General features: G+C 43.3%; 1 protein-coding gene across 6 annotated transcripts in view; it reads left to right on the top strand.

The window, feature by feature from the left end:
• CSMD3 (CUB and Sushi multiple domains 3) overlaps positions 1-26133 on the top strand; it is a 969186-nt gene that overhangs the window by 634948 nt on the left and 308105 nt on the right. For all 6 annotated transcript variants that reach the window (XM_083186712.1, XM_083186713.1, XM_083186711.1 and 3 more), the window contains one exon: positions 11591-11707. In XM_083186712.1, coding sequence (XP_083042838.1) covers positions 11591-11707 — 117 coding nt within the window. The remainder of the gene's footprint in view (positions 1-11590; positions 11708-26133) is intronic.

Below are 26133 nucleotides of genomic sequence, written 5' to 3'. Positions count from 1 at the left end.
GGCAATATTATTTTCTCCAAATGGATTTTTTATGATACGATTGTGTTGTTAATAATGAAGGCAATTCTGTCTAGACAATATTTGATCTTCGCGCAATGAAGTCACACACTGTATTATTTTATGCCCGGGCCGCAGTTCATACCTCTGATTCCTTTCAATCCATTAGAAGACATTAGTGCAGCCGGCATTTTATCACGAACACCAAGAAAGAGCGATGTCAGGGTAGTCTGTGATGCATTATATTTAGCGCTATATCCAGCATACTGTACGTAGGTGTCATTTTAAGCTTTTCCAGGTAACTCTTCCAGTTAAAAATAAGCCTTCTAATGACTGGTTATGGGAAGAATCTATCACTTTAGTTGGGTGTTGAGTGACACCTCTTTCTGCTGGCAGTATGAGAAGTGAAAGCCATTATTATATAGTCTAAATGTCTATACATTGAGGGTTTTTCCGCAGAATATTCTATTTGTGGTTAACAACTTTTTTTTTAGTCACTGTATAAATTCCATACAAGCTGGTAACAAATTCCTCCAACAGAGCACAGTGGGCTTATTCCACGGAATCACACACAATTCCCTGAAGGAGTTATGTAGCGCTGAAATGCCCCTAGGTTGTATTAGACAAAACCCATGTGACTATTACTGGGAAGCAGTTTCCATGCACTGTGTGGGAAGATTTATCAAAGCTTGGAGAGGGAAAACGTCATCACCGCTGACTTCATACGTCCCATCTGTCCCAATAACGGTGGGACAGTCCTGCAAATTGGACACTGTCCCACCCACTGGTAACAGTGTCCCGTAGATGATGGTGACAGTTGGGGGAGGCGGTGATCATTGCTGCTTTGTGATCACTGAAGAGTTGCCATGTGGATGCGCACAGCATCTATTAGTGCACACCGCTAAAATGGCTGAAATGGGAGTCCGTGCTTTTAGGCCAAACCCCTCCCTACAAAGACACACCTAACCCTTCTGTCGCTCTGCCACTTTTCAGGCTGGGGGTGCCTTTGGCACGGCATTGGTTGACCTATTGACTGTCAACATATTGACTGTTGACCTAGACACTATAGGGCTCATACCAATTATAGTCATTTGGGAGTTGGCAAAAAATCCCAGAATAGATAGTACTGTAGATACTGCACGGTCTATTCATGGAGCATTAATTGCTGCAAAAGTCGGTGAAAATTAACATTTTTACCTACTTTTGTAGACATCAAGTATTGTGGCTAATCATTTTGAAGTAGGGATGAGTGATTCGATCTTAGGAGAATATGTTGTCTTCAATAATCACTGATTCACAACAATGCCACAATGTACGCATTACATGATGTCTTCAGTAGTCACTGATACACAACAGTGCCACAATGTATGCATTACATGATGTCTTCAGTAGCCACTGATGCACAACAGTGCTACAATGTATGCATACCATGTTGTCTTTAGTAGCCACTGATGCACAACAGTGCCACAATGTATGCATTACATGATGTCTTCAGTAACCAGTGATGCACAAAAGTGCCACAATGTACGCATAACATGATGTCTTCAGTAGTCACTGATACACAACAGTGCCACAATGTACGCATAACATGATGTCTTCAATAACCACTGATTCACAACAGTGCCGCAATGTATACATTACATGTTGTCTTTAGTAGTAGTCACTGATACACAACAGTGCCACAATGTACGCATTACATGTTGTCTTTAGTAGTCACTGATACACAACAGTGCCACAATGTATGCATTACATGATGTCTTCAGTAGTCACTGATACACAACAGTGCCACAATGTACGCATTACATGATGTCTTCAGTAACCAGTGATGCACAAAAGTGCCACAATGTACGCATAACATGATGTCTTCAGTAGTCACTGATACACAACAGTGCCACAATGTACGCATAACATGATGTCTTCAATAACCACTGATTCACAACAGTGCCGCAATGTATACATTACATGTTGTCTTTAGTAGTAGTCACTGATACACAACAGTGCCACAATGTACGCATTACATGTTGTCTTTAGTAGTCACTGATACACAACAGTGCCACAATGTATGCATTACATGATGTCTTCAGTAGTCACTGATACACAACAGTGCCACAATGTAAGCATTACATAAAGTCTTCAGTAGCCACTGATGCATAACAGTGCCATAATGTATGTATTACATGATGTCTTCAGTAGCCAATGATACACAACAGTACCACAATGTATGCATTACATGATGTCTTCAGTAACCAGTGATGCACAACAGTGCCACAATGCATGCATTACATGTTGTCTTCAGTAGCCACTGATGTACAACAATGCCACACTGTAAACCTTACATGGTGTGTTCAGTAGCAATACTTGATGTCTTCAGTAGCCACTGATTCACAACAGTGCCACAATGTATACATTACATGATGTCTTCATTAGCCACTGATACACAACAGTGCCACAATGTATACATTACATGATGTCTTCAGTAGCCACTGATGCACAACAGTGCCACAATGTATGCATTACATAATTTTGTACATATGTGGTATCACTTGTCGACATACAATGTAAAGAATTGCTGACAAACCATACCTTGTGGCATCTTATGCATATAGCCACGCTCATCCATCCCACTACTAGTGTATCCATGACTATGACTCGTGCGGGTGTAGACACGTGAATGCCATTGTAGTCTATGGGTGATTGCCAGGTGTGACTATTCTAAGCCTGTTATGCTTTGCAGCATGCTGCAATGGGGTGTGGATCGGTTAAAATGCAACGCGTCCCCTCACATGGCTCGCTGCACTCGCCATGCTTCGAACTCAGTGCCCCGCTACACTCAGAACACTATTTTATTCTCCCGCTACACCCTAGTGGATGGTAGGGCATGAAACACCGTCTGTCAGCACATGTCGTGTCAAAAAACAGTGAAAAACCCCATGTTGACCTTTTGACTGTTGAACTTACCCATGTCGACCTAATGACCATGTCGACCGTATGACCCTGTCGACCTAACCCATGTCGACCTAGACTCATGTCGACCTTCCTACATGTCCACCTAGACACATTTAGACCAAAATGCATGTTGAACTAATGGTCTCGACCTAATGACTGTCTAACAACTTGCTGGTGACCCAATGACCGTATCCCCTGTAATGCGTATGCCCATGCATGCACATTGCGGCAAAGTTGGGTTTAGCTATCAACCGATCCATGGGCCTGATTCACACCTGTTCTCTAGACTATGTATACTTGCAGTCTAGCAAACAGGTCAGCACCCCCCTCCCCCGCCAAATGTTGCTCACTTACACATACTTTCATATGGCTCTCTGGAAGAGATGTACTAAGTGATAAAATGAAGAGTGATTAACTGCCAATCGGTTAGCTATTTTGATGGCAGTTCAGAGCTGATTGGCTAGTGATTTGTCAATCTCCAATTTATCACTTTTCAAGCTTAGTACATCTGGCTCTCTGAGAGGTGGTGTTTCTCTCCAATGGACAACGAGTATACACCTATAAACACCTGTGTTTATTGTGCGTAATAAGACACTCTCCCATCCATTGTTACTAGATTTGTCCTCATCCAATCCCTAGCCATGGGAAATAAAATCCCGTATTTTCAAATTTCCCATCCAAAAACACATTATAGATATTTTTTTCTTTTGGACACATTTTTTCCTGCGTCTTCCCCGGCCTTCACATAACCCAACGAGATTCCAGTTTCTTGAAAGAAATATGACTAAAGACTCATCTTTGGAACAGAGAAATGCTTCATAGAGACTCCCGTTTAAATGTCCTTGAAGCTCACCTAATGAGTTTGGGATGTGAACCAAATCCACAATTCTCATTCCATTATGAATGCATGTGCAGATTATCCAGTGTAATATACTAAACCATTTGGCAGTGGACGATGGCAGTTAAGAGCAAGATCTAATTAAAGTATGTAGATGAAACATTCATTCAACGAAGGCATGGCAAGTCATCATTTCTACGGATATCACCGGGTAGGACACTTAATTCCTATATTATGGATTGTAAATGCAAACTTCTGCACAGCTGATACCGGCGCTGTTCTTGGCTGACTTGTATAATGTAGCAGAAAATAAAGTCTTGTAAGATAAACAGAGATGACAAGGATGATGGTTATGATTCCATTATGGACAGTTTGAGTACAGTGTGCTGTAAATTTTTCTTGGGCGAGTTCCCTTACGAATTAGCAACTGCCACTATCCAATGGGGATGATTTAGGAGCCATTAAACCGTTTGATCCGCTGTAAAAGGAATTTCGCACTTGTTGCTCAGTCTTTTCCTATGTCTTTCTGATGGCACAAGTAAGACGGAAGAACCTAAGCAGATAAGAACATTTTTATAGGTGCCACTAAACACTTATAGGAGGATAATCAATTAACAGCAAGTTACACCGGTTATCCGGGCGGGAATGGCAAACGCAGGATTTTTAGAGGGGGATTTCCAAATGAAGTCCACAATTTTCCAGTCTGCGGAATATTGGAGCAAGTGCGGAAGTCTGGGGGAGTGTTAGAAGGCCCTAATATCAACCCTGGACTTCAAACATTGGTCTTTTTATATACAGTACCATACAGGGTTTGGCAGGTTTCCAAGGTGCTTGGAAATATTCAATGAATTGGTACTTCTGTAGTTTCACGGCGCCAGTATGGCGCCGTGCGTCTGAGTCCCCTTGCGGGGCTCGCTTCGCTCGCCCACGCAGCGGGCTCAGTGGCTCGCTACGCTCGCCACGCTATTTAAAATCTTCCTTTCATTCCCTTTCTTGGATAGAGTAGTGTCTCAAAAGGATAAAAGAGACATCATGGTGCAGTATATACACTTAAATAAAACTTTAATAAAACATATTAAAAACAGATTTTGTATGGTACTGTATGTTAACATTTCTTTGAAGTGGTTCTTCATTTTTTTGGTTACCAGGGCTGCTAATTTAGCGCACGATATTTTAGTCTGAATCTATTGTCTATTCTATTGATCTTGATAACGTGAATAATTACCTTCGATATATTCAGTCACCTCTGCAACACCTTACCTTTACTGATCTGATCAGGAGAATACCAGAATAAGAAACCACACAGGTTCATAATTGCAAGTATTCTAAAGTTTATTTGCACGGACACATATATTTGTACAAAGTAGAAGAAGCATGTCCCTCCCTTCAGGGGTAGGGTCTTACAGGAAATTCATACATATTCATTATGACCCTCCTCAATGGGGTTGGGCTTCAACCAGAATATTGGTTCAGACATGATCTGCGTAACAAACGTGCACTTCCATTTTGTAACAAAGAAGTGATCTTCCAGTAAACTGGATTACCCTAGACCTCCCATATTCCTGCCCCCTAATGCTGTTTGTCTGGAAAGTACCTAATGCCTTACATAGGCAGAAATCTAGTTCTAACTGCCTCTTGTGGTCATTTACAGACAGATGACCACTGTCTGGAAATACAGTACTTCCTCAAACCTGGGTGTAACTTCTAATGTTTCAGCAAACGCTGCAAAAGCCAAATATCAGCTTACAAATCACATTGTTTAACTTATTGTAAAATTTATAAGCTCATATGTGCTTTGTAATAATTCTTATCTATTACCCATATGAATATGCAGACCCCAGGGGGGTCTCTATCAGTCTTTTTATACACTGGCTACTGTATGGTCAATAATACAGGTTGTATCAAACAATGAAATAATAAATACGTATTCAGGAGAGGGTTAAACATACCATAATAAACATAAATAGAACCAGTAATGCTCTTTCTCACTAATTCTCCCACATTATAGTAAGGCTCCTGTCTCTTCTTCATGGTGGCTACTCCCTGGTCCTGTGCACAGATTGAGGATTTATTATGCATGTGCAGTAGCTCTGCTTTTAAACTACACAAAGTGATGTCAGCTCTAATAATTGTATTATTTGCCACTGATACAGGGTGATATTAGGCATTGGGGGTGCGCAGGGTACTTAAGACAAAGGGGGGTATAAACCTCCCAACATGGGAAGTCCAGGAGAAGAACATTTTGTCCCTCCTGGAATGGGTCATGTTGGGAGCTATGAATTGTGTGTATTAAATTCATATTTATTATTTAAACTAATAGTTTAATTATGCCTGGGTACTGCTTATAGCTCCATCTAACGTAAAGACACATTTTGGGAAAAATTGTCTTGAATTGGAACAAAGACAATCTTAAAATACACATACAGTATAACAATAAAATCTGTATTACTCTGTATGCACACTTTTTGTGTGTCTCTTTCTAGACCCACATTAGATAACAGGTTACACAGGATGCAGACACTAAGGACCTTATTTTGGTTCACTCCTTCTGGCAAATTCCTTCTTAGATGGACAAAACCATGTGCACTGCAGGTGGGGCAGATGTAACTTGTGCAGAGACAATTAGATTTGGGTGGGGTTTTAGTTCAAAGTGAGATCTATATTGCAGTGTAAAAATAAAGCAGTCAGTATTTTCCCTGCACAGAAACATAATAACTCACCCAAATCTTTTTTTTTTATCAATTTTATCTGCACAAGTAACATCTACCCCACCTGCATCAATAGCACATGCCAGGATGTGGAAATGTATACTTTTAGATCCATCTACCTCTGTTTGTGTTCCTCTGCTTGGTTCTCATACATGAACCCAGAGCCAAGTTTCACTGCTAATAAAGTAGGGTTTATGGGGTCATCTAATATCCGGATCAGCTGTTTCTGCACTGTTGAATTGCACTAGTGATTTTGCCTCCACCTTTGCTATTTAGCTGCCCCCAAAAAGCAAAAAATAATTATAATTGTATTTATATAGCGCTCTTTCTTCAATAGGGCTCAGGACACAATGCAGAAGATGTAAGCAATACAGCAATAGACAAGACACACAGATATAAAAAGAAAACCTTGAAAAAGCATAATGCAGGGTTTGTGTAGGCATTTTGGGTAATAACTTCAATGGGTTGTGTATTCTGCCCTAATATTGTACAAGGTGAGGCAGCCATCTTGGGCACACTGCATGGATTACCCTGAGTGGAATAGTTTACCCCTAGAAGAATGGACACAAGATGGGGTCATTGCATCGTAGAGTAGGGTCCCAACAAAAACAATTAGGTCCATGTATTTTTCATCTGATTCACAAGCATACCAGGTGAGTCAGCCATATTGGGTACACTACGAAGGTTACACTGTGGGTGATGAGCCATACAAGGTCCCAACACATATATGAAAATGGACACTTTCCTACGGAAAGATCCACCTGAAGCACATCCTGTCCGCAGAGGAACCATCTGAGGCAACCATCCGGGGTGTAGCATAGGTTACCGCTGGCAGGGTGTGTAATCAGTGGAGGTACTGTATACATTAATAACATTATTAAAGAAAGAGCAATGAGCATGCTACATATGTGAATGCTGCATTTGAAATAACTGCTGTATTTCACTGAAATTTGCAAACTTTAAGAGCAAATTCAGCCAAATTCCAATGAACCGAACTTTGAGGGAGTTACACAAATCCTTCTGTCATTCGGAGGGCACACCACGTGACAAATTCTTGCGCCAGATAACCATCAATTGCTGCCTGTTCATTGCAGTTCTTCCCATTTGTTTTTATTCATTTGCTATATACAGTACATTATACTATATATTGGTATATGAAATTCAGTACACATGATAGGATAGGAATTGTAATTATCCACTGAGCCACTGAAACAGATAGTATATGTGACCCGCTTACCTGCAATTACTCAACACCAACGTTTCCCGGGAAACCATTCTATTAATGTAGAATAAAAGGGGATGACTGTAGAATTAGATGTCTCATAGTGTGTTTGTGATTCACAAAAGGAGAAATGAAGAGCATCAGTCATCGTGCGTGTTGACACCCATTCTTCAAGCCAGGTATCAGTCATGTCATTGAACGACCGCGTGAAAGGTTGGGTGATTGATTAAACACATTGAGCTTCATTTGCCTTTCTGATGCAGCACCCAGATGTGAGCGATAGTTCATTTACACTTTTAATTACTCTTAACCTATTTTATGTATATTGATTGAGAGTAATCTTTTGCATATTTTGGTTTTATTAGAACTTTTCTGCAAGCAAGCAGTTTGCTAATACAGTAAAGTACTTTTTAGTATAAACCTACTTCATCATGAAGTAGGATACTATGTAAATCTGACTAAATTTGTAGATTTCACATTTAACTTTGGCACCCAATAATGGATAAACTCTTCCTTTGACTCACAATCATAAGACATGACTAGTGGCAGATCCAGAGACGGGGTTGCAGCGAAGTCCAAAATTAAAGAAAGGGAGAACCAAACCAACTGCCAGCGAGTCCCAGTTGTTGGCGGTTGGCAGTGTTCAGAGTGGCAGTTGATGCGGCTCCTCTATTTAAATTTTGTAATGTCATGCAGCCCCACCTCTTGATACACCACTGGAGGTAACATCTCTGTGCATCTCTTTTAGCCACACCTGTTACCTCCCACATGCAGTGCAGGAACACCTAACACATTTCTACTCCTGTGAGTCCAAATATGAGCACAGAGCAAAAATCTTTGATGACTGCTCACCATCGAATTATTTTTTTACTTACATTTCAGATGGCCGCCTTCCGCCAAATTCGGGGTGCGCGCTGACGTCATGTGAGCATCAGCCACCCAAACCGAGTAGGTAGGGGCATACCTGCATTCTAACAGGCCCGCCCAGCATTTCTATGGGTGCGCCCACCAATTTTCTGGCCACGCCCATGAAATGCTGGGTTGGCCTATCGAAACACTCCGAGCTGTCACTCAGGTAGTGAGCCAAAGGCGTCTGCTGCAGGTGTTTTCACATGCGCAGAATCGCTCATGCGGAAACACCCAACATTGGCCAGAGGAACGAATTTGCACCACAGCCTTCAGGCCTGAATCACCCTCCTAGATAATATCGCTCCAACATTGCCATATGAATCAGGCCCTACACCTCTAATATATTATAGAGTACTGTGTCCCATTTTATATTGCTTAACTTTTAATAAGATGCTGTACATCATGTCCCTAATTTTATTGTACCCGTCTCAATTCTGCCGCAGCACCTCTGCTGGAGGTATTCCCCAATTCTGTCTCTGTAACGGAGACTGATGATTCCCATGAAGAGAGATTAGCATATCTGCAACCAAGCTGTTTTGTATCTATGCTTCACTAAAAGCTATTTACTGTACCTAGAGCCTCGCTCTCCGTAACTTAATTTGCATGAAAACAAAGAATAAAGTAGATTTAGCCATGAAGAAGAGACGTTAGCAGCGCAGAGATTATTGTCTGTTGGATATAAACCTCTCACAAACAAATAGCGAGCAGGAAAATCAGATTTGCTGATAGACTCTACAATGCTGAATTGCTGCAAATGCCTCCCGAGAGGTAGAGGCGACATACGGAGATCTGAAGCCGTAATTAACTTATCTCAGTGCTGTACACTCCAAATGTGTCACTTAGAGAAGTAGCTCAGTTTGTTACACTAATATCTTTATGTGCCTAGCGTTTTCCTGAGGAAACGATATAGCATTCATCACCGCTGAGGAGTAGGACAAAGATGAGAAGGACACATTACTAATTCATCCGCACATGCAAAGCACCGTTTAAGATTAATATTAATTGAACAATTCATAAATACTTTAAGTGATAAACATATTCACGGTAATCTTCTCGGCTTAGTTTAGATCATAAATTGGTAAATGGACATTGTGCGCGGCTCAAAGATACGCGATGTGCCGGAGTGATTATCAGGAGATTGCAAGTGCGTCAAAGTCACACGCCGAACGTTTAAAGGTAACTTTTGTGATCAAAGGATTTAGCAGTCTAGGCCCATTTGGCGGTTACTTTGATTGGAGGCCATTATTGGGGCGCGTCTGAGCCTACAACTGCGATCCTGTATGCAGAATCCATAGCACTTGCATCTAAATACATGCACCAATTCTGCACCATCGTAGGGCTGCTCTGTGTAATGTTCTATGTATCTGTGACTGACGCTGCATCTGCAGCCGCAGATGCTGATATTGGTGAGGCCGCCGGTGGGCATGTTAATATGGGCATATTTATAGTGGGTGCAGTGTGTACAGTGCACACAGGCCCACACCTCACAATCAGCACCCATTTTCTCTAGACGGTCATGAATCCCCTTCCTTTGAGAGCAGGACATTATTGGTAGATTCAATGAGCCATGAGTTGAGTTACATGGTCTGTTCTTCCAGCTAAAGTACCCAGAGTTATGCTGTTACTGAAATTGCTCCAAAATGCCATCACTCTGTTAGCAGCCCCACGTCAACAGTTATCACTTTTATTTTCCCACTCAAATTCTTCAGCTCAGAGAAAGAAAATCTCAAACTTTAGTTCTGTGGTTCAATGTTCCAATGATCCATAAAAAGTGGGAGTTGGGTCTAAGAAATATCATATGTACCTGGGTGATGAACCAGCTGTGGAATAAAGAACAGATACTGTAGTAGTGGTGAATGGTTCATTTTCAAATTGGGTTCCTGTATTAAGTGGTGTAAAACAGGATTCAGTGGTGGGACAACTCTTCAATATATTTATTAATGATATAGAAGATGGCCTACTAAGTACAGTTGACAATTTTGCAGATGACACCAATGCTGGCCATACACCCATAGATTTATTGTCAGATCTGGCTGGTTGGAACAAAAATCTTGTAATTTCTGAATCAGTTTTCCAGCATTTCCAAGCAAATGATCAACTGTCATTTGCTCTCATCCATAACCAGGTTTTTGTTCCAACTAGCCAGATCTGACAATAAATCTATAGGTGCATGGCCATCTTTAATTGTGAGAGATTATTAAATCAAATCATGATGTCTCAATCTTACAGAGGGATTGAAGGATTGGTCAGCTTTATGGAGAATGCAGTTTAACGTAGATAAGTGTAAGGTCATGTACCTTGGGAACAGTAGTCAGCTTGCATCTTATAAACTAAATGGGGTATAACTATTGTAGGTAAAACACTAATGAAAAGAATCTAGGGGTACAAATTGACAATAAACTTGGTTGTGGTGCTCAGTGTCAAGGAGCAGCAGCCAAGGCAAATGGGATACTAGTTTGTATAAAAAAAGAGGCATAGAGGCAAGAGATGACAGTCATATTACCATTATAAAAAGCATTGGTGAGGCCTCGTCTGGAATTCATTGAGCAATTTTGGGCATCTCAACATATATTATTGAATTGGAAAAGGTACAGAGAAGGTAAACTAAACTAATCAGGTGTCTAGTGTCATTGAGCTACGAGGAAAGGTAAGCCAGGTTGGGTATGTTTATGCTGGAGAAATGGCATTTAGAATGTATCCATGTTGTCCATCGCAAAGTGTGGTTTCCAATGTGCCTGACCATTGTACTGTAGATGTAGGCATATGTTGTTCCCAATAATACAAAATATGACAACAAAAATGCACCAATTAAACTGCTTTGCAATGATTCGAGGCTTCCAATTCTCCTTTAATATGCATCATCAATGTCCATCACCTTTTCCACCTTGCCCTCTATTCCATGTGAAGGTATCTCCCTATGCATTGGTCTCAAAGGGTCCTGTTGTAATATACCTTTCTGTTATTTTCCAGCACCATGTGGAAGTCGGTCTACTGGCTCAGAGGGCACTGTGTTGTCGCCAAACTATCCCAAAAATTACAGCGTGGGGCATAACTGTGTTTTTTCTGTTGCTGTACCCAAGGAGTTTGGTGAGTAAATGACATCCAAAAAATATGTTCATAGGATCATTCTTTGCAAAAAAAACCTTATCCTTGTATATGCCTTTAAAGTGAACTACATTTGTAGTACAGGTTGAGTAACCCTTATCCAAAATGCTCGGGACCAGAAGCAAGGATTATTCTGTATCTTGAAATATTTTTATATTTCAATGAGGTATCTTGCATTTATGTTGTATAAACAAATAAAACACATGAAATGCACACAAATATACTTTATTTGTGCATGAATCAAGGTTTTAAAACATGAAACAAAGCTTGTGTACTATCTCAGCCACTTAATTTGAATGCTATGCAATCATTTTCTTGCAGATATTTCGTGCCAGTTACATATCATGCCCCCTGTAGTGCCAGTTACAGATGTCCCCAGTAGTGCCAGTTACATAGCATGCCCCCAGTAGTGCCAGTTACAGATGTCACCAGTAGGGAAACTATGGTTTTCTGAATAATTTGGATAACGGATATTTGGATAAGGGATACTTAACCTGTATATAGTTTGAGTTTTCTTTTAGAACAATACATTCATCGTATTTGAAACACTGCATTGTGGCTATATTTTGTGCCTGGTTGTGCTGTCCGATACTTGATACACCATGTTAACATTTAAGAGACATTCTAGCAGTGTCCATGACCAATCTCCCATGGTAAACTACACATGGTCACTGGAAAAGTCTTACTCCTGGGAATGAACACAATTTTTTTTCCAGATATGGCATTGATGTTATCCATTTGTAGGACTTGATGCGGTCCTTCATCCTCATGTATTTTTTAGGTCATATGTTTACAATGATTTACAATTGATCCACCCTGAAAATGTCTGTATAAAATGAAAAACATTGGGTGAAGGGGCAGATTTTATATTGACATAGGTGCAAAGTAGTCACCATCAGGAACTGTCTGAAACATTCTATCACCAGTGAGGATTAACCCATCTTTATAAGCAATTTCTGTGACCTGGATATTATTCATTTGTAAGCAAGTTTTTATATGAGAACTTTTTTTATATATTTCGAAAGGTTATTTGCCATTTTTGGGTGTCTCTTTGGTACGAGGGTCTATTTACAACATTGCTTCCAAAATCATCAACCTACGAAGAATGTATAAGCTTGTAAATATTGGTCCTTTCATATTTGGTCTTCAGTGAAGGATTCTTTCACCTTGTCCGTTCCACACTGGTCTTACCTCTCAATGATTTCCCTCTACCATTGATTTCTTACAAATGTACTGTATTTTTGTGCTCTCTTTGTAATTCAGTGTTGCCAATTCATCATAATATTGTATGTGGTATGGTCATACTGTTTTAGTTTTCAACCGGCCAAGCGTGGCCAGGTACTGTATATTAGTTACAGCTTAGGTCTATTCATCATTTTCCATTGTATGGAAAGATGTGGTTGGGTTACTAATGGATCTTTCTTTGCAACTAAGAGCATGATTCTGACTTTGGAATAAAGCAAGAGAGAGCAAGGTACTGCACCAGGACAAACCATGCTGCAATGCACGTGGGGTAAATAGCATCGGCTTTTTGCATGCAGCCCACAAATATTATAATACTGGTCAGCTTTATGTTTACACTGTAATTAAGATAACAGTTGAGATGCGCCATTCTCAATATAAAATCTCTTTGCACATTTTGAATCTGCCCCACCTTCAGGGCAGCATGGATTCCCCAAGCTGCAAAGTGACTTGCTTTTTCTTGCTTTATTCCCAAATTGGAATCAGTCCCTGAATATCTTTCCTATAGGAAGAGCAGCATTAACTGGGCTGTTGCCATCTGAAGATGGCGCTTGTTCCAGCAGCCAAGATTGATACTTACGGAAATTCCTGGAAAACCAACGAGGGAAGAGACCAGCAAATATTAAGGTTCCCTAGATCCTTAATATCCTTAATATCTACTATAGTCCCTCCCTTTTTTAACTGTAATAGCTTATGGGCTACTATGGAGCAAAATTCTCTGCATATGGAAACTCTGGATCCATCCCTGTCAGCCACTGGTGACGATTGTAGCCAATGGCCAGCATGCTCATTGGCAATGGGTTAAGCCAGTGGTTCCCAAACATTTTGGAAGCACGGTACCCCTGAGTATTAGAGTTTTTTTCACCACACCCCTAGGCCAAAAATTGTATTTATATTTCTTCCTTAGGGGTCAGTTATGTGGTGAGGGACAGGATCAGTTATGTGGTGAGGGACAGGATTCACTTCCGTTTTCCACATTTAGCCCATTACATTGGTCATAAATAATTTGAATTCGTCAGGGACCACCAATCCAGGGAAACCCTGCAAGTCCCCCAAGGCACCCCAGGGTGTCACGGCACACCGTTTGTGAACGACTGGGTTAAGCAATAAAAAATAAAAAATCGTATATATTTCCATTTTTTTTTAAATGCTAAATGGGTTATATAAAAAAAAGGTATTAAAATCAATACACCACAAAAAAGCCCAAGGCATATAATAATGTGTGCACTATGGGAGACTAGTCCAGATTACTAACCAGCAATGCGTGCAGTCTGTCCAAGTAGAGTTATTATAATTTACAGGTTCTTCTGTAGCGCAGCATATTCCGTTGCGCTTTACAATTAGATTTGTCTGCTTAACACATTTCATTGTGGTTGGATCCCCAAACTTATAACCATAACCGCATATCAAATGTGTCCATTTTGACAGTCAATGCACTGGTGGTTGTTTGGCACTTTTTAATGCAAAACAGATTCCAGTGAATATATATATATATATATATATATATATATATATATATATATATATATATATATATATATATATATACTGTATGATGATCATGTTTATGCCTTATCTTAAAGACACAGCAGCATGTAGTTAACATCCCGGTGTTCAAAATGGAAGACCGGTGCAGAATCTTGACACCTATCAGCATACCAACACCAGAATCTTGATAGATGTCATCTCAATAGTAGGTTAGGGTTAGGCTGTGGGGAGGAGGGTTAGGTTAAGGCTGCACCTGGGGAGTCATTTAGGGTTGGGAAGTGGGAAAGGAGGGTGAGGGGGAAACAAAGGGAGGAGTTAAAATGTTTACACTAGAAGTGTCCGGATCATGCTCATCACGATGCCGGTCGGTCGGTCTTCTTTTACAGATAGTAAACCACAAAAATAACCAAATTCTACAAAAACATCTCTATTGGCCAAAACATGTCACATGCACTGTGTTACCCACAAGCACCTTCATTTAAGTGGTAATTTGCATAATGTTGAAAATTTCAAAGCATTGTTGAGCCTTTTTTTTGGCGATTTTTGGTCATTTTCGAAACAACGTTAGTAAATTAGATATGTCAACTGATGTCTATGGAAATGTACCAATGGTCTTTTTGAGGTTCTATTTTCTTGCAATTTTGAGACAATTCGGTTTTGCATTTAGTAAATACCTAATTTGAAAATTATATAAATTATTAGTAAAACTAAACAACCCTTAGCAAATTTACCCCTTAAGGGTTTATTAAATCCGGTATTCCGGCTGTCGGAATGTCCCGACAGTCGGAATCCCAGGCCATATTTGTTCCATTTGACTGTAACTCGACAGCTGAAATTCAATGCTCTAGCTGTTGAATGTCGGAAACTCTGCGGATCGTCAAAAATGGCCACGGTTTGTCGAAAAACAGCTGTGAATGTGACAATCCGCAGCCGTTTCCAACAAAACAGATCCGACTTGTTTTTAACTCAGATCTGTTTTGTTGGAAACTGCCGTCAATGCTGTCTGTAGTTCTCGGTGGGCATTATCATGCTAATGCCGCCGTGACGGACATGCTGGGGGCGGGGGTAGCTGCCATTACCGAATTTCAGCTTTCCACCCACTTCCCCTGAGCGTACACGCATATGTAAGGTTGCTCAGAGCAATCTTACATATGCGTGCACCTTACACATCTTTCGATGGTCGGCGACCATCAAAAGTTGTGGTAGGGTCTGATTGGCATGCGAATGGATGTTTATGTAAAACATCCATTCACAGCCAGTATAAATGTACGGTGTACCACCATTCGCAAGGCGGGATCTGGTTCTCTCGCAAGGATGCAAATTTGCATCCGAGCGATTGAACCAGAATACCCCCCTATGTGTGTAAGCGCCACTACAATGGGAATTATGCACGAGCAGCCCTACAAGGGGAATTATGCATGTAAGCATCACTGCAGGGGGCATTATGTGTGTAAGCGGCACTGCAGGGGGCATTATGTGAGTAAGCGGCACTATGGCGGGATTATGTGTGTAAGTGGGCCTTAGGCATGAGCACAAAAGAGACCACAAAACTGAACTTCTCCTTCTATACAAGTACACATGGTGAAATAGAATGGGTGCGTGTGCGTATATTGGTTTAGAAACTCATTTTAGAACAATGTAATTAGAGAACATGATAATATGATATAGTGAATAAAACACAGAGCGCCCGGGGCGTATTTTACAGCTGCCGCCCATGGATTTCCATATCGTTGGGTACGATGCATTGTTTATTGCAATTTCTACAAGTTTGGAGGGAATTTCGACCATGACATGATAAAAGCCTGAAAGAAGACATTCTGTCACGCACTAAATACTTCCAAAGTGCCCGATTTTACAATGTCAACATTAAGTTTTAAAATATGCTGCTACATTTTTACATTTTTTTGCTAGGGCTGAAACACAAAGGCATTTATCATACAGATGTTACTGTAACAAATGTCAAAATGTGTCATCCGCCGGGACCCATTAGGAAGTTGGCAGAGTGTGTAGATGCTAACTGTGCCAAATTGCTTTATTCTTATTTTCCATGGATACATTAAATCATACATCTGTATTCTAGTATACAGTAGGTGGCTGTTCTGTAGAGAGAATACCTCATTATCAGATATGTGTCAGCATTATTTGTCCAACTGCATTTGTTCTATCAACAGTAAAATTAATGTCATGAAACATTAAAGTTAATTGCTGGATTCAGGGCCGAGTGGCTGGGCCGGGGCCCCCACACATAAGGGGCACCACACATTGGCCCTTATTCTGATTGAGTCGAATGGCTCATAGTGCGGACGGACGGCCGATGGTTAGTGTTTGCGTATGTGCAGAGGCGTATCTGTGCATGTGCGAACGCCTCACACGTACGAACACGGAAAGTGCAGAAAATGATCGTATGGAATCATTCGAGCAGGGGGTGGAGAGGGGCGTGAAGGGCTGTTTGGGCTCATTACCATATGCATACGTCACACATTTCATGGACGTTCCCATGAAAATGCTGGGCGTACGTATGGTAATGTGGCCGTGACACACGTGTGGGGGGTGGACATCTGACATAGCCGGATATCAGCTGCAGCCCATATCCCTGCTTTCATATGGAAAAATGTCAGAGTGGTCTGGAGCACTCGGTGCTGCCTGCCCACTCGGTCCATCATTCGATGGTTGGCAACCATCGGAGAATGGGGGAGGTTCCCAATGATGGAGTAGGTGTTCACATGAAACATCCACTCGTGGTCTGTTCGGTCGGCGTCTTACCGCATTCGGACAGTGTGTGCGATCCGTACGGTAAGCGGGGCTAAGAACCCTCGGTTCCTGTCTGAAATACACATCCGTCCAATTCAACTATAGTAAGGGCCATTGTTTCAATGTCCTCCGGCGTCTCCACTCTTCATAAACAATGGCCAATGAAGAGCTCCCCATCTACAGTCATTTACGAAGCAGTAGATGGGTCAATGTCTTGTGGGATTACTTTAGTAGGCCATGAGACACTGACTAGGACCTGCCGGCTCCTGCATTCTGTCCCTGCAGATCTGACGTCCAGGTCAGTGTGTGTGTGTCAGTCACACGGGGTGACCCACAAAGTCAAAGTTGTTGCATCAGGGTCCCTGTGTGTTTGCACGGGTGACCGACGTTGAAGCCCATCGAATGCACATATTCGCTTTTCTGCATGTGCAGGGCATCTGTGCGTGTACCTTCACTGACTTGCATATTCGTGTGGCTCTTGCACAAGGGGGGGGGGGGGGGGCATAATGGAGGCGAGCAGGGTGTGAAAATGCTGTTGATCTGCCGATCCTCCAATCGGATGGGGCACTGCTAGCGACCGAGCAGATAGAGATCGAGATCCTGCTGATTCACCCATCATAAACATCAGTTTTTTGTAAACCATTGGGTTGATGCACAATTCCAATAATCAAGCCCTAAATTTGGAAACTATCCCAAACTGTATTGCTGTACAAATGTAAAAACTGTTATGTATGTGATAAGATCAAACAATTTCCCTGCATTTCTCCTGTATCCATCCTAAACTGTGCTAGGTGCTAAATGTACTGCACTGTAACAGTGAATTATGGTGGAACACCCAATGGCACTACAGCCTGTGAGCGCTAGTAATTATTTTCTGTATTACATACTTCCAAACTTTTGGAGTTGCCAAATCGGAACCTGCCGCACTGGATGCATGGCTGGGGCAGAGTCTCGGATGGAGTGGGTTGGGCATTGAGCAAAGATGACGTCCCCTCACTGGATGACCCCATTTTATCATATTTTGGGGGCATGCCCAACGCTCTCCTCTGGCACCCCTTCTAGCACTGTGATAAAATCACAGGCTCTCTTAACATGCACATCTGTCCGTGGCACAGTGCGGCCAGCAGGTGGGCCAGTGTGACATTGTTCCATCCGACCTGCACCTCCGTCCGTGGGACACTGCAGCCATCAGTTGGGACAGCAGGACATTTTCAATCCAACATTCACAACCATCTGTGGGTTGTGGTTCAATACAACATTCATGACCATCCATTGGAGACTGCAGTCAGCAGGTGAGACAGCGGGATATTGTTCAATCCAACATGCATGTCTGTGCATGGCACAGTGCAGCCAGCAGATGGGACAGTGTCAGGGCTTAAAGTGGTCCTGGAGAGGTGGTGGAAGTCCTTCTCTCTAACACACCCCCCCTCTCTCCTCATTAGGCAGAGCCTAGGACAATACCAGGGAATTTGTGTCCTACCTCCCATAAAGGGATAATGGTCTCACAAGGAAGGGGTGAGGATAATGGTCTCACAAGTAACACCAATTAAAATGACAACATACAGTAGCACCATCATATACACATTACACCGCATGTAGTGCCCTTGATTCGTATTAAATCACACAGTAGTGCCCCTTATATATATATAATACCCACAATAGTACTGCTTATACACATCTGTCTCTGTCACTCCAGCAGCTCCATGCCCTGTGTCCATCCAGAAGTTCACTGTCCATGTCCGTCAGCAGCTCCATGCCCTGTGTCGCTACAGCAGCTCACTGTCCATGTCCGTCAGCCGCTCCATGCATTGTGTCCCTACAGCAGCTCACTGTCCATGTCCATCAGCAGCTCCATGCCCTGTGTCCCTACATCAGCTCACTTTCCATGTCCCTCAGCAGCTCACTGTCCATGTCCCTGAGCAGCTCCATGTCTTGTGTCCCTACAGCAGCTTCCCCACCTCTGAGTCCCTCCAGCCCCTCTCACCCTGTCTTCAGCATGCACAGAGCCTGCTCCCCTTAGTGGCTCTTCTTCACTTCAGCGGCAGTGATGGTATGACATCACATACGCCCTGCCAGAAGAAGCTGCTTGGACAAGCTTTTCTTTTGGAATTATTGTTCAGGGCTGTGGTAGAGGTGGAACTCAGTTCACCCTACCGTTAGAGGTGGTGGAACTCAGTTCCACCCCGTTCCCCCTCACTTTAACCCCTGTGCACCTCCGACCGTGGCACATCGCGGCCAGCAGGTGGGACAGTGGGACATTGTTTAATCCAACATGCACGTCCGTCCGTGGGACACTGCGGCCAGTAGGTGGGACAGCGGGACAGTGTTCAATCAGCGAGACCTGCTGGAATCGGGACAGTTGTGCGATATGATATAATGATGATGCCCATAATCTACTGCATTAAATAACTGCCTCTCTTGACCTCACAATACCACTATCCCTACAGGGAAAGGACTAAAAGTCACTGCTTGTATATTTGAGTCATATTAACAAGTGCTCGCATGGACTGGTGAAGAACAAGTCAGTATGTACTGCTGTAAACTTGTAATCGCATTTAAAAATTGCATTGCTTTAATGATGCAAAGGACAGATAAAAATCACCTTTAAAAACAAAAACAACTGAATGTTGGAGGAAACAAATGCAGATGCTAATTGGAATAACAGCAAACTCTGGCAGTTAGTGATAGTAACGATGATAACATTTATATAGCTGTTGTTGTCTTTGCAGAATTCGATGTCACAGGTGGTGACAACAGGAGCAGACATTGCTAGCGTTACAGGCATTTATTGTTACACTGGAGAGCCCAGAAATGACTCCGAGCAATGTTTTCTATGCAAATGCTTGAAACAACGGCACAAATGGTTTGTGATGTGCCGGTGGCCAGATTGCAAAATAGTATTCATATGTCACACAGCTAAATATTGCTACAGAGGGACCGAATGTGCTGAATTTATTCATAGCACAGACGTACATACTGATGATGATAAAATGTGTCAGCTTTAAAGGCGCCGTTTCAATGGGCCTGCGAGAGGAATCTGTTTTCTCATGTAGGATATTTATCGGAACTTGATTTAAAAGGATGTAACACGTTAACGAACCTCTTTGTTGTACAGTAAAACATTTATAATCAACTCCTTGGGGTGAATGTAATAACCTGAAAGTTGCAGGCAGCTGTGAGATTAGGCTGAAACTTTAAAGCGGCAATAATTTTAAAGGGCAAAACCAGGTTGGTTTTGCTTTGATATTATTGCTGCTTTAAATCTACCGGCTGAATTGCAGAAATTCTGCCTGAAACTCACAGGTAATAACATTACCCCTTATGTGCTATATAGTTTTATAGTTATATAAAGATGCAGTGGTAGTATAAAGTTCTTACTGTCGCTTATTGTAGCAAATTAAAATCTGTCACCACTATTTAACAAAACAATGGATCGTGGCATTTGGGAAAGTGGGCATGGCCTTAAATGGAGGGTGTGGCATGCCCAGCATTTCTGGAGATGTTGGGCTGAAACCTTCCAATCTGTATGTAGTGCTATACCACCAGACCAGACCTTCCACCGGACTTCCCCCTGTTATGGACGGGCCAACCAAAACACTACAACTATGGATAATCATCACAAATGCTCTTTCTGGCTGTGGAGAAAGCCCTACATCCAAATTAAACAACTGTTTTTGATGAATTAAGGGTAGTGATGGACATTGGAAGCTCGGGTTTCCAACATCAATTCCAGCGATGCAATGGGTTCTAGATGGTATTGCTGTAACAAGATGTGGGCGCATGCTCGCCCACCCACCCCATTGACCCCACTTCTGGCTTGCCGGTTGCATAGAACGGCACCCTACAGCCAGTAGTGGCGCAGTAGTGCCCCTACAGTGTCCCGGACTCTAGAGAGTGCTGTAATTTCCAGATGCAGGCGACCCCGCCCTCTGTGCATGATGTAACACACATAAATGAGGCGGGGCCAGCACAGGGTGCCTGGTGCGCTTGTTACAGCTGCTAGATGGTTACTAGCCCTTGTATCCATAGGCGAATCTAGAAATATGCTAATGGGTGGTCCTAGATTGGAGGCATTGAATTTGCGCTGTGAAAAAGGGGTGTGGCCTAAAATGAGGTGCGGCCTCATTTGAAGGGTGTGGCTTAACCTTAAAAATTACAGCAGTTTTTTTTTTTTTTTTTTTTTAATAAAAGCCATTGCTGGGCACTGGGCAGGGCACCGGGAAAGATTACAGCCTTTTTAAAAAAAATAAAAGCCATTGCTGGGCACGGCCCCTACCGAGTGCCAAGCCAGCCCAGCAATGGCTTTTATTTAAAAAAAAAAAGGCTGTAATCTTTACCGGTGCCCTGCCCAGTGCCCAGCAATGGCTTTTATATATATATAAAAAAGCTGTAATCTTTCCCAGTGCCCTGCCCAGTGCCCTACAGGCCCTGTACTACACTGGTCAGGGCACTGGGAAAGATTACAGCCATTTAAAAAAAAAGCCATTGGGCTGGCACTGGGCAGGGCGCTTGACAAGAATATAAATCAAAGCCAGGCAGCACTGTCTGCAGCAGTGAGTCTTATGGTTGTGCTGCGCCACACAAACACACGTGTTCACGCTAGCCCAGACGCAGCAGACACAGGAGGATGGAGACGGACGGCGAGGACGGAGGAGGAGGAAGCCAGGGCGGGAGACAGCGCCCCCCGATGTCATGGCACGCACGCTCCGCAAAGGACCATGGGAGGAGCTGCGTGCAGTCGGGCATGTGCGCAGCCCTCCCAGGTCCTGCGGACAAAAATATTATGCGAAATCCGGGCAGAAGCATTTAGAGCTTTATGCCTATTAGCTACTAGCCATCGGATGAGCACAGAAAACTACAGCCAGGCAGCCAACATTGAATACCCACATTTGGTGGTCAAAATACTTACATACCGACATTTAGTGCTCTTCTCCCTTCAACAAAAAGGTGCCAAACTCTGTAATATTGGGCCAGAGCCTTGTTAGAGTTCAAAATGAAAAGAGACTGAATACTGCCCAATCAAATTCGTAATGCCCGTCGTGTCGGGTGCTGAAAGGGAGGGGTTGTTTTAGGCTAGAAAGACCCACAAAAAAGATTTCCTCCAGCACAACAAGGGGCATTACTTATAAGGCAAAAAAAACAAAAAAACACATGGTAGTAAGTAATTCAGAAATCTTAGTTCCTCTCTGCAGGTCCATACATTGGACAGTTTGTCAACATGGATTCCCCAGTTAGTGTGACGCGTACCCTCGCTGCACTCTCCATGCTTTGGGGTCGGTGCAGTGATGCACTCGGCACAAGGTAAGAACAAGCTTAAAAGTTTAAAAAATAAATCATGAAAAACTCATGTCCACCTTGTCATATGTCTACATTTTTAATGTCCACATTATGATCCTGTCCACCTGTTGCATGTCGACATTTGACCCTGTCGACCATTTGACCCTGTCGACCTATTGCATTTCAACCTTTTGGGGTAGACCTTTTAACTATATATCTACTGTAGACATTGTAGATCTATCCATTGGAACACCTAGACCCACTCTGGGCCATATAATGGTCTATTGTAAGGATACATGATACTAGCACATACCAATATACAGGGGCAGATTGGGACTTGAATCCGGCTCGGGAGTGGGGGGGGGGGTGGTGGCGTCTGTATTTAATGCGCACAGGGAGGGGGGGTGGCGGTGGCATGTAATGCTGGCATGGGGGGGGGTTGGTGGCGGCGGTGGCGTTGTAAGTGTAATGTGCAGCGGTATGTAATGCTCACCTGCTGCTGCGGCTGCTTCTTTCTGCTGGCCAGGCGGAGGGGGAACGGGAGCTGGGAGCCTGCTTGAAGGCCCTGGGAGGTGCTGTGCGCGCATGCGCAGCAGCCCTCCCGTGGACATTTTGGATTTGTGCAAAGTGCTAAGGCTGCTACCCGCGGCCCAGCCAGCCCAGGGGGGAGCGCGACCGGCCCGTTTTGAATGAGTTTTGGGCCGGCCAACCGGGAAACAGCCCGGTTTCCCGGTGGGCCAATCTGCCCCTGACAATATATCTACATTTATAGCCAGCTTACCAGGAGTCTTGACCAGAAAATGGGACTGACACAACCCTATTTTCTGGGTTGCCTCGTATCGCCACCCCCAAATGCCAGCCACATGTTAATAGTTCATCCCGACATTTACAAATGTCTGATTCAGTTGTGGATATTGGAGTCAGGTGAACAAATAAATGAACTCTGCTTTTACTGTTCACTACAACAAACTCCACCTGCAGATACTGAACTTGAGTTTATTTAGTGCAGGTAGATCAGAGATAATTGCAACAAAAGTTGCACCATCATTTCCAATGTGCTGTTTTTTTTCGTTTTTTATGTGTTTGAGATTTCATGTTGATGCCTGAAAAGCTTCCTGGCCTCAGCGTGCTGTAATAAACTTCTCTCCATCTGTAGATCCCTAATCAGGCTCTGTGCGTTGTTCAACAACCAAAGTTAAGGTTGATGCATTCCTTCGTTTGTTGACTGAAGCATTCATAATGTATAATGAGGCTAAACGAATAAATAATTCCTCCAAAATAAAACTAGAAGCTGTCATTTCTCCAGCTCGGTTTAAACAGAAGAAAGGGGGGGGGAGGGGAGGAATTCGGCAGTGTAGCCATTTTCAATGTTTCATTATTCTGTCACACAGAATCACAGCTGCAATATTTCATACCGTGACAGATTTCGGCTGCAAGATAAATGATTTGCAAAAGCACACAGCACGCCACGGGCGCAGTGTTTTGTAAACATGCGATCCTCATCACTGCCGACACTCTCCCACGGACGCTGCAAACCGGTGTAATGATATTTAATTGTTCTACGCTTCTTTCTGGAGTTAATTAAAATTGTGATAGAGATGATTTAATTTCTGTGATTGCTTTCCCCGTCTTCCAATTAATGGGCCTGATGTACAGGCTGCTGTATTATTATACCACAATTTAGATTTCAGTTTGAACACACCCCACCCAAATGTAACTCTCAGCACATGTTACATCTGCCACACCTGCAGTGCTGCATGGTTTTGCCCATTTGCATGTTTTTTTTTTTATTTGCTAACAAAGATGAATCAGGCCTAATGTATTTTAACTCCAACTTATATATTATTAAAGATTGCTTTTGGTCGATGTGGATTGATGTTGGTTGTTTTAGAATTCAACCTCAATCGGTATGTGGCTGCCAGGGCTTTACAGACAGACAGACCATAGATAGAGTAAATATATATATATATATATATATATATAGATATATATATATCTATACTAGGTGATTCATCGCACCCTACGGGCGCTCTTCACACCGTCGTAAGGGGCTGCGCCCCCTTAATTTGTGAACATTTGTATATGAGAAATACAGTATGGTTAGAATTGTATGAAAGATGGCCTGTATTGCAACTTGAGTTATAGGTGAAATGTGTTAAATAGAGAGCATATGATGTGGAAGGGGGTGTGTGTTGTTTAATTTAATTAAACAATTAATTAAAAAGCGGTTACAGAGTAAGATGTACATTGATAGTGTGGATGGTACAGTGACATTTGTGGGGGGGGGGGGGCTGTGTGTGCGTGTTGTTTAGGTGTGTGTGTGCAATAGTATAGTAGGGTGTTTCTGAGTCAGCGGCTCCCCACTGGCGGAGGTCACGACACAGGAAAACAGGAGGCTGGGTAGTGATAGGGGTGTGTGGGCATAAGGGGGACTAAAGAGGAGGGTGGGAGATACTGTGCAGCTTCTGCCAGTGGGTGAGGCTCCAGCATGGCACTACAGGAGTACAGGATGGTGGCCCTTAGTCAGTGTCTCCTCCTACTGGGTGGGAGTTCGGGTGCATGAGAGCAGGAGGCTGGGCTATGAGGCATGATAGGGGTATGTGGGCAACACAGCATCAGCGACTCCCCAGTGGTGGAAGTGACGGTTCAGGAGAGCAGGAAGCTGGGTAGTGATAGGGGTGTGTGGGCATACGGGGGACTAAAAAGGGGCTTAGGGGTGCCGTGAATTGCGGGAGGGGCGCGGGGGGTGCCATGAATCAAGGGAGGGAGGCGGCGCAGGTGTCGGCGAATTGCGGGAGAGGGCGGGGGTCCGCAAAGCGTGATAGGGGGCGTGAATTGCGCGAGGGGGGTTGCGAATCGCAGGAGGGGGGGTGCGCGGGGGTCCGTGAATTGGGGGAGGGGGGGGCACGCGGCGCGATGAATCACCTAGTTGGTTATATATTCTTGTAGAAGGATGGTAGGATGTTGCTGTCATTCTGAATGCATTTACATAAACAGTAATAGTAGCAGTAAAAGGTCTGACTTAAAACACCTACAGTAAAACAGAACAGGTGTTATATATTATACAAAGAATTGGTTGATGATGTCTAGGTTGACGTGCACATAGTTCATAGTTGTCACTGGAAAAAAATTGCTACACGAAAAAATCAACACAGAAAGTTCAACACATGTAAATGTTGACACAAGTGTGGCACTTCATCGGTGTCCATGTCGACACATGAGAATGAATATGAAAACATTCAAAAAAAAAAAAAAATCTTCAAAAACTCATGTCAACCTTTTTCATTGTCGACCATAGCCGTGCATGTGCCATTTAATCCTGTGGTTGCTTTGAATCGCGCGCGGGGGTGGGAGGGAGGAGGTGAGGGGTGTCCGCGAATCACGGGAGGAGGGGTCTTGGGTGGATGCCGTGAATTGCGGGAGGGGGGGTCGCGGGGGGGGGGGGTGGGTGCCGCGAATCGTGGGAGGGGGGGGGGGCGCGGGGGGTGCAGTGAATCGTGGGAGGGTGGGTCGCGGGGGCGGGGGGTTGCCGCAATGACAGGAGGGGGGGTCAGGGGTGGGGAATCGCGGTTGGGGGGGTCGTGGGGGGCACCGTGAACCTCGCGAGGGGGGGCCCGGGGGGTTGGCGCGAATCGCGGGAGGGGGGTCGC

This window comes from Crinia signifera, chromosome 5 (genome assembly GCF_055691185.1).
Source record: "Crinia signifera chromosome 5, ASM5569118v1, whole genome shotgun sequence".
NCBI lineage: Eukaryota > Metazoa > Chordata > Amphibia > Anura > Myobatrachidae > Crinia > Crinia signifera.
Note: the sequence above shows the minus strand (reverse complement) of the source record. Positions and strands in the feature narration are given on the sequence as shown.